This window comes from Choristoneura fumiferana, chromosome Z, assembly GCF_025370935.1.
Source record: "Choristoneura fumiferana chromosome Z, NRCan_CFum_1, whole genome shotgun sequence".
In the NCBI taxonomy this organism is placed as follows: Eukaryota; Metazoa; Arthropoda; class Insecta; order Lepidoptera; family Tortricidae; genus Choristoneura; species Choristoneura fumiferana.
In genome coordinates this window covers 13,853,069-13,863,562 of record NC_133472.1, presented here as the reverse complement: position 1 = coordinate 13,863,562, position 10,494 = coordinate 13,853,069, and the positions used below count along the sequence as shown (strand labels likewise).

Sequence of the window (10,494 nt, the reverse complement as noted above, 5' to 3'; positions counted from 1 at the left end):
AAATTAACATTGTAATTACAGGTTGCTATTAGTTATACCAAGCCCAAAGGAGGAGGTGGGGGGAAGGGGCCGTGCCCGGCACCTCCGCGCTACCGCAGAAGAAGGAGATACTAAATCCCGCGACTTTTACCACTATTGTTTCACTATCTAGTTTTTCTTATAATCAATATAAAACCAACCAACCTTTATAGTCAAGTTGTACAGCTTATGTTTATTATTTTAGGAACAAATTATAGCGTAACTTTTGAAACTTTAGAGAGAAGATTAAATATCAACAATTATGTAAGATACTTACGATGTAATTTTTTGAAGTGTGTAAAAATGTTTGTTATTCAAAAGGTGTATCGAGTGCATAAAGAAACTGAGTGCGTCATATAATTTATATATATTTTAATAAATCTGTACATGATTATACGTTTTTTATTTCTTGCATTTGCAACTACACAGACTTATAGAATGTTACTTACATAAATGGACATGTTTATCTCTAAATATTAATGAAAACAATGCCGTATATACTAACAATAATAAAATTATTACTTAATTGTTCAACTCAACAATTGCACTGAAACAGCATGAGTAATTATGACAAGAATCGAGGACATAATTTCCTATGGTCTAAGATACGAACTAGAGAAGATTTTCATCAGGCTATTTAACGGGGAAGTGCTTTAAGTCAAATTTAATTATGTTAAAAAACATATCGCTAGTGGACTGGATATAAAAATCCTGACCACTACAATTAATTAATAATTAATACCAATCGAAAGTATGAAGCCCATAGATAGATAGAACATACAAATACAAACGTTGTATTATCTATTTTTTCCCGGCAAAACTACCTGGTACAGGTGGTGTAATAAAAAGGTTACTAGAGTCTAGTTAATTGCATTCATTTGTCTAATGAATAAATCTTATATCTAAATAACCGTTAATCTAATGAATGTGATGATAAAGTAATTTTTGATTTTTTAAGTAATCTTTTTTAAGGCCAGAACCTTTATAGCCAACCCACTTATGATATATTTTTACCCGAGTCGAAGGAAAGGTAATGTTTTTTGACTTACTGAATTTGATATAAAACACATTTCATCAATTAAACAACTCTATGCAAATATTCTCTACTTCGTATCCTGGACTACTTATAAATCGTGGCGTAGTGTCGTATTTACTATATAACTTCTTTACTAGGTGTAGAAATTCCTAAAGCTTCTTCGTATCCAATTTTTGTTTCATGGTTATCTGAAAGAGGTAACATATTATTAAAAACCAAAAAGACAACTGTTATTAAATGTCGAGCTGGTTGGTTATACAAGCCTCGTTTCATTGTATGCAAAGTACCTTTTTTAGAGCTCTTCTTTTTAGGCTCCTTGTCCTTTGCTTCCTTCTTCGCCTTTTTGTGGGTATCAGTCTTGTTCTTACCGCTCTCGCCGGCCGCGCTCGTCTTGGAACGTTTCTTCTCTTTCCCTTTGTTGTTTTCTATAAACGCATCCTCAGCTACATCATTTTTGTTCAAGTCGGAAATAATTAAGTCACCCTCTTTGGTATGTTTGTTTTTCTTCTCTTTCTTTCTCTTTTGAGATTTTTCGATGGATTTTTTATCGGGTTTAGTTTTCTTAGACTCCTTTTCCTTGTTGTTAAGGATACCTGACTCTGGCGGGGGGTACTGGTGTATTCTCGAGGTAAGTAGCTCGTCTTCGCGTAGAGGGCTGAAATGTGATGAAAATAATATTTTTCACTAAAAATGGGTACTTAAGTGTTAAGTAGTTGATTGCCTATCAATCTTGAATATCAATAGTGTGTACGAGTAGTTACTTACAGGTCGAGGTCGAGGTCGAGCGCGCGATGCGGGTCGTCCGCGGGCGGCGCGGGCTCCTCGTCGGAGGCCGCAGCGCCCTCGGGCAACTCACCGCCCTCCGCGACGACGGGCCGTCCGCCCAGAGCCAGCTCGTCTGTATAAACAGAATGTCACTTATATCGTTACATTGATCAAGGTAATTCTTATAAATGATTCCGGTATCTCGAACATAGCTCGAGTCTTTAGATAAAGTTTATCATTATCATCTCCAGTTTATCTAGGTAGAAAAAATTACGTTTTATTAAAAAGTAGACCCAAAGTTCTGTCACACTGATATTGATCATTTTCCTGTAACCCAACTAGTGCAATGAAAGACTTAGCTGACCATCAAACAATAAGACGTAACTAAGATAAATTGTTGGTCATAGCAGGCGGAAACTTCGTGAAAAGGAAAAAAAACTATTGCCAACACTTTGATATTTATACTGGAACAAAAATGTAATGGTTGGCAATATCAAAGCAACATTTAATAAAAAATAACACCCAGTAATAGAAAATGGCGCTGCTTTTGAAAACGATGTTGGCATATAACAGCATTATCTTTAATAAATTTTATCATACCTTCACTCTCCGACTCGGAAGAATGCCCCTTTTTGCTCTTTCTCTTATTCACTATCCGCTTGGACTTTTTAGTTTTCTTCGAGGTTTCTCTCGAAATCAGGTACTTGTCAGATCTCTTGGCTGAAACCATAGGAATAATAATTTGTGTTTAATACGTTAGCAACAAAGAAACATAATTCTTATTTAAAACAGCTACCAATTTGCATGCAATTCGATCACCTTTTGGTCGGGGGATGAACTAGGAGCCTGTACGAGACACTATACCTTTTAATATATTTTTTCTACCCGGAGGTTAACTGCTGAACATAGGTCTTATCCTAACGCATTCAAAATTAACGGTCGTACGACTTCTGCATCCAACTGGTGATTACCTATACAGATCCAGAAAAAATATAGCAATGCTTGAGGTAGTTTGTCAAACTATCATGCCGCCGGTTTTGCTTTGCTTGGCATGGCAAGTTCAATGTACAACAATGTCTCATCCCCGTGTGCATTTTTATAATTCTTTTCACGACACGACAGTACACAAAACTGCCTATACAATATGTACATTTAACAGCTGACTTCTTTATGGCTTGCAAAACACACAACAACGTAACACATTACGATAACAGGTCGTATCAATAATAATTATATGTATTTCATAGCTTGATACGACTATTTAGAATATATTTCAGAATTTTATTCCCGGCGTGATGAAACGACAATCGGAGCAATCAAAAGTAATCGTCTGCTGCATGTGAAATTAAATTGACCTATGAGAATGCCTCATTTATATTATGACTTTTATGAAGTGTCTTTTTTTTCTTAAACGCATAATGTGCACTAAATCCTTTATTTTTTTTAAGTATGATAAAACGCCACTACATTAACTTTTTAACCCTGCTGCACACTGCACTGCACTGGCTTAACAGCCAGGCTGCTTGGTGCGCGAGTATTTCTCGGCATGGTCGTCATGCTGCCGCGGGTCGGGCATGACGAGGATGACGTTTTTATTTTTTAAATTATGTGGTTTTGGGTACTGGCCACAAAAGACGGACTCGTTACAAAAATGTCATAAAAGAAAAACTAAAATCGGCGGGAGAGCAACGCAGTCTTTGGATTGTTATTGTTTGTTTTGTGTTAAATGATTTTTATTTCCTCGCAGTGGTCGTGAACAGCACAATGTTTAGTCTCGGCCAAAAGTGCAATAGATGAACTCGTAATATCGAAGGCCTCGCCCCTGCGGGTCGGCCTTCAAAATAACTCTTTCATCCATTGCTTACTTTCCAGCCTCTACAACAATGTACTATTGATCTATCTTCACTTCGTGTATAGGTATTTACAATATGTTTGTTTGCTTCAAATTGTACAAGTGAATTTTGACCAATATGTCAATTTGGACATGACTTAAAATTTGCTAAATGTAGAGTTATTAATAATGACTACAGTGCTCATCATGATCATCATAATCATCAGCCGGAAGACGTCCACAGCTGAACAAAGGCCTCCCCTTAGAACGACACAATGACCGACAACTCGCCTCTTGCATCCACCGGTTTCCCGCAACTCTCACGATGTCGTCAGTCCACCTGGTGGGAGGCCTGCCGACGCTTCGTCTTCCGGTTCGTGGTCGCCACTCGAGGACTTTTCTCCCCCAACGGTTATCTGTTCTTCGAGCGATGTGGCCCGCCCATTGCCATCCAGCTACGAGTATGTTGGTGACTTTAGTTCTTCGACAAATTTCCGTATTCCGGATTCTATCGCGCAAAGAAACTCCAAGTATAGCTCTCTCCATAGCTCGTTGCGTGACTCGCGAGTCTCTAAAAGGCCAACAGTCAAGGACCACGTTTCAGCGCCATAAGTCATCACTGGCAATACACACTGGTCGAAGACTAGTCTTGAGGCACTGCGAAATATTGGACAAGAAGTTATCACGAAGTTCCCCGAACTCCGCCCATCGGAGTTGGATTCTTCGGGCGACCTCTTTGTCGAAGTTGGATCTACCCAATTGGACAACTTATCCAAGGTAAACATATCGACCGGGAGATGGTGACACAAAATATTAGATGATTTGTACCAGTATGGCGGTTCTCCAGGGGTCTAATTACGGAATGACAAAAAGAAAATGATGGTCATAGCGCTGGTTTCAATTATTTGTTCCAGGCTAATTTTTGCACAGCTAATCATCGTCGAGTAGCCATTCACGATATACACCATGCCATACTTTTCTGGCGGTTCCAAATGGCTGCCATACCGCCGCAAAGGAGTATTTTTTTAACGGATACGTTACAATATCATTTAATATGAGTGAGTCTCATGGTAGTCATGTTCAAGACTACAGTACTTTTATCAAAAAAGCACGAGCGAATTGGTTGTTACTGAACTAGTGACCAACATTGGGCTTAATTTGCAATAGCATATATATATAGCATTAGGTTAGATAGATGTCGATAAAAAGCTGGTGACAATATATTGTTTTATGTTTAGACAGTTTTTGTTAGACAGCTTACTGTGCACTTTCAGGGGTATCTCGAGGGCGATCTCAGCAATGGGCACGTCCTCTTGTTGGTAAGAGCGCGGCGAGTCGTCCTTCAGGTAGTGCGGGTTGTTGGCTTGCTCCTGCCGACGCGCCTCGCGCAACTGTACATGACCGGACGGATGCATTTGGATTATGAATATTGGACGAACATATGAATAGATAAATAAATATCATTGAAAAATTATAGCCTAGTCACTACGCTATAATTGTCACCACTAGCACAGTACAAAAAAGGAGTAGTATACTGTCTCGGCAGCGTTCTTGATATAACTACCTACGCTGGCTCGGTACACAAACGCGCGGTAGAGCTGCCTACTCTACTATCACTCTTCAGTCTTGATAATGTCACATGAAATTTAAAGTAGGGAAAGGATTAGGAGCTTCAGGAAATTATGGAAGGAATGGATATAATAAACCACAAAACGTATTATGTTTTAAACGGTTTTATTTGGCTTCATTCACAAATAACTTAATTAGATACGTTTTATTTATATTATATTAGATGAATTTAAACATTCGTACACCGTACAATACTGTTTATATCGTTGTGACATATTAAGGTACGTAATAAATGCGCGTGAGTCCGTACGTAACTGCGGAGCACTCGCAATTGATGATTGCCGAGGTATGCTGAGAATTCGTACTCGCGTTCCAGCCGTTTGTATGAAGACGTTATACTGCTCCTTTTTTGTACTGTGCCACTAGGCCCTAGTGGTTAGTGACCCTGACTATGGCGCTAAAGGTCCCAGGTAGGGAGGGATGGATATTTTGTGTGATGAATATGAATGTCTGTACTCGAGTTATGGATAATATATGCAATTAATTATTGCAACATAAATCGTTTATTTCAGACAAAGGTAATCCATATTGAAGGTTGTAAGTAAACTAAGATAAGTCTCTACGAACCCGTAATGTAATGCTGTAGGGCTTCTACATACCATATGCAGTTCCTCGGGCGTGAACTGCGCGGTGGGGCGCGCGTCGGGTTGCGGCGCCGCAAACACGGGCTCGCCCTCCTCCTCCGAGCTGGAACTCTCTGAGGACCAGCGGTCGCGCGACAGCCACTCGTCCAAGTTCAAACTGCAGCAGACAGCACGGAAATAGGTTTACATTAGATACGCCGATTATGCGCGTTTAGTGCTTGCAACGGGTTGTCCAATTTATCATTATTTATTCTAATACACAAAATTATTCAAAATATAAATAAACCCGCGTAGCTCACCCAAAAACAGTGCCATTTGACATTTCGAAGACCTCGCTACACCAGCGCCTCTAGCGGCGAATTCATACGCAATAGCCCTCATTGGCTAAAAACTAAAAGATCGTAACGTCAAAAAACCCTCCCGATACTAACGCCATCTAGCGATATTTCGCCTGTCTTTTAGCCCTCATTGGTATAATTTTTATGAACTGTTAAAACTCGATTCTCTCATAGATTTTGTATGGCAATAGCAAACCCTGACGTCACCTATTTGACAACTCAAATAGATAACTAGTGTTTTGTTTTCTTCTTCAAAAACTGTGTGTTGAAATTATTGGTCAATGGTGTCAACTATACGTTATGCCAATCCAATTTATGGAGTGTAAACAAACCGATTTCATCAAAATTCTTGTAAACACCCACTGGATCGAACCAAAAACACATTTATCTATAATTCGTGTATTTTACTCGTAACTAGACGTCTAATCACTTTTTTCACCAAAATTCACTTGATTTCAATATTTAATTTTCATTTGAAAAATCTTCGTCAAAATCTGACGTTATTTCTTAAATGAATCTCGTGTATAATCTGTAGTAGCACAGACTAGCGTAGAGATGGTGGAAAATTTGACATTTTAAAAATCAATTAATACTCAATTGAATAAGCGATTATTATTTATTTACATTTTTTTTTAAAGTTACTGCTTTTATAATTGAACAAACAGTCTTTGGAATAAAATCAAGTGTTGTAAATAATAAAATAGATAAAAATACTCTGATCTATTCAATTAATAAATTAATCGATTTACTGAGCAGATTAATTATTTGGCAATAGGTTCTAGATCATCCCAGCCTATAAACGTCCCAGGGCACAGGCCTCCTCTCAGAACAAGAGGGCTTGGGCCATAGTTCCCACGCGGGCCCAGTGCGGATTGGGAACTTCGCACGCACCATTGAATCGCTTCGCAGGTTTGTGCAGGTTTCCTCACGATGTTTTCCTTCACCGCAAAGCTCGTGGTAAATTTCAAATGTAATTTCGCATATGAATTCCGAAAAACTCAAGAGGTGCGAGCCGGGGTTCGAACCCACCCAGAACCAACCAGTTCGAACCAGGTTCTAGATAATTTATTTAATTTCTTGAATCAGGCGTTACTTTGCGGAGGTCCATATCAATGAACTAAAAGAATTTCCTTGCTCACCTGCGACCTTACGATAGCTAAGCTTATGCAAAATATGCGTGTTCATGCAGTTCCTCCACCTCCACACTGTAAGAACACACACAAATCACACAAACCCATCTATCACCACCACCACACTACACTGATGCGTTTCGAACTCAACCAGACAACAACTAACAACTGGTAGCATCGTGTATGGTTGTGTCACTCTGAAGATGAGCTCTGGTTGAGTTCGAAACACGTCAGTGCAGTGTGGTGGTGGTGATAGATGGGTTTGTGTGATTTGTGTGTGTTCTTAGAGTGTGGACGTGGAGGAACTGCATGAACACGCATATTTTGCATAAGCTTAGCTATCGTAAGGTCGCGGGTGAGCAAGGAAATTGTTTTAGTTCATTAATAGGTTCTAGGTTTCCACATCATTATATGTCTGTGGTCGGGTTAATGGCGTCTTTGTTTACCCTTTCTATAAATTGGATTGACATAAACCATACTCAAATGCATCATCTCTATAGCCAGTGGCCGTTACGAAGCGACAACTACGAAGTTTCAGTTTCTGTAATCCAAAAAAAGAATTGTAGAGGTCAAGAGGTGAGCCTTTGCTCAAAAGTGGGACACTAAAATAGGCTATTAAAAAAACATGAGAAAAAAATCCTAAGCTTACTTACTTGTTACGAGGGACATAGTAAGTATAGCATTTTTTCCTAATGTTCATATTATCAATATTGAAAAACAGTTGTGCAATGTGTCAGGATTTACGTCATACCCACAGAGTTAAAAAAAAACTCTTTATTTCAATAATAACAAAAAATCTTCCACCTTAGACTAATCTTAATATTTAAAGATTTTTAGCCAATCGTTGACTTTAAGTTTATAATTGAGAAAGATTTCTCAAATCGTTTGAGCTTGTAAACAGACTTCTGTCGTTTAGGAGCAGATAACACTCTTATCTGACTGTTAGTTCGATACTTTACAACACACTGGTAGGTAAACAGTGTTAGCGACCGTGAACCGTTTTGATATTGTACAAAAAATTCAATTTTATATTCAATTTTTCACAAACGGTGTCAAACTGTAGAAAGTAGGTAAGAGATACTTTGTATTATTATATACCCAGTAGGTACAAAAGGCGACTAACAACTGGTAACCTCCATTCCCAAAAGAGCTAACTAAGTAATGTTTTAATAGGTCAATGAGCATTGCAGTTTTTGCGATATCTTAGCATATAACAGATCGAAGACTGCGGCGGCGAAAAAGGTTAGAAGGATTATTAAGATTCGCGATCCACACCGAAAATGCAATGAAATATTACTAAAAAACTAAAATGTTGAATTCACTTTTTAGTTAGCTGTTGCTCGATAATATTTGTGAAAGGCATAGCGTCCATGGTTAAATATATACATATATATGTATAAGATCTATAATAGGTATACATACACAAGTAAGGCTGACTGGTTCGGTTATCAAAATCATGTAACATGATTCAAAAGTTACGCAATACAACTAAATCATCTGTGGCTGCGGGATTGCAAGGTTAACGCTATCGAATCACACAGTGTCTCCACAACTCTCTCTATCAAAATTATGGTGTTGCTGGTCTAAAATTATGGTAAATGGTAGAATATTAGGGTAAACAAAAAAAATCGCTTATTGCCGGGCGAGGTTGGTGTAATGTCAGCATCAAAAGTAGCTGGTTACTTTAGTACTTTGTCGTTTTACAGCCATGTACTTAGCGCCATACAAGATTGACAACTGTGTTAATGTGACAGAGTAAAAAAGTAACCAGCTACTTTTGATGCTGACCGTACGACCCCGTGATGTTAATGGCACAGTCATGGAACCCAAATTTTAAGATACGGACCCTAATTGAACTAAAACTAATAACACTAATGTTCTGATAACTGATGATCATAACTAGTAAAGTTAATGAATGCTGGGTACTACTGTGCTTAACATGTTCATGATTGGTGCCGTCACCCTAATTCGACATTCATAGTAAACTGTAGCCAGGCAAGAGTGTCTTACTATAAACGCGAATGTGGGCGTAAAAAAAAACTTATTAAAATCATGCTTCGCAGGGGTTATTCCCACCTGTTACCACCAATTTGATATGTGGTATAAGGTAGGTTTTTTTTCTCAACTGTTACCACTGGTAACTAATGGGAATAAAAATTCCCATCTGTTACCACTAAACTAATTGGTGGTTACAATTGAGATTTGTTTTCCCAGTAGTTACCACCAATTTCTTTAGTGGGTATGAGATGGAAAAAAATGGCATTAGCTACCACCACATTCATTTTAATTTTCAGAAGTTTATTATCAACATATTAAAAAAGGTTCTATTCAATTCTATATTTATTTTATTTATGGAGTTATTTTATCTTATCGCGAATATTTTTCTTAACTGTTACCACTAAAGAAATTGGTGGTAATTACTGTTTTTTATTTCCAGTAGCTACCACCAAGTACTTTAGTGGTAAAAGATGGGAAAAAAATCCCAACTGTTACCACTGGTAAAAATTGGTGGTAAAAGGTGGGAATAACCCCTTCGCAACTTTGTGCAAGTTTACTCGCGATGTTTCCCTTCACTGTAAGCTCATGGTAAAATGACTGGCTGAATATCACATTATATGTACATATTTTCAAAGTCTCAACTTTTTACCATCGCGCTTTAACTAGTTTGGGATTAGATCGGATTGTTTTGTTTGTTCTTGATTGTATGTAGACAGCAAAGACAGTTAATATAAAATGAAATATTTTGGCAAATTGATCCTTGTGATACATATTATAAATATATTAGAATCAAACAATACAGAAAACAGGGCTTAGCGCAAAAAAATCCCGTATAAATGGTTGGTCAAAAATAATTGTAGTCATATGGGATTCGCAGGCAAATCATTACAATAAATAGCACACAAGAATGAAAAAGACGCGCATAACACGTGGAAACAAAATTGTTTATAGGAGGCCTTAAAAATAACTACATTCATAAATTGGATTAAATAACATAATTATTTAACGTAGCGAACAAAGGGCTTCACAGAAGTTTAGTCAACCAATTTGATTCCTAGGCCACCACAGAACTGTGTCGTAATGACATTCAACGTCATTCGATAAATAATGTTATAGAAAAAAAATACTATTATAAGTTTCCAGGGTGGCCCAGAAATGAAATTGG

General features: G+C 37.8%; 1 protein-coding gene across 1 annotated transcript in view; it reads right to left on the bottom strand.

Annotated features, from left to right (window-relative positions):
- Positions 1–370: 370 nt before the first annotated feature.
- The window catches only part of LOC141428240 (AP-3 complex subunit delta-like), a gene marked incomplete at its 5' end in the record, with an annotated part of 28,896 nt that continues 18,772 nt past the window's right edge, over positions 371–10,494 (bottom strand). The window contains 6 exon segments of the mRNA XM_074088105.1: positions 371–1,242; positions 1,342–1,709; positions 1,820–1,952; positions 2,420–2,539; positions 4,912–5,041; positions 5,879–6,020. Of these exon segments, the coding sequence (XP_073944206.1) occupies positions 1,172–1,242; positions 1,342–1,709; positions 1,820–1,952; positions 2,420–2,539; positions 4,912–5,041; positions 5,879–6,020 (964 nt within the window). The 3' untranslated portion in view covers positions 371–1,171.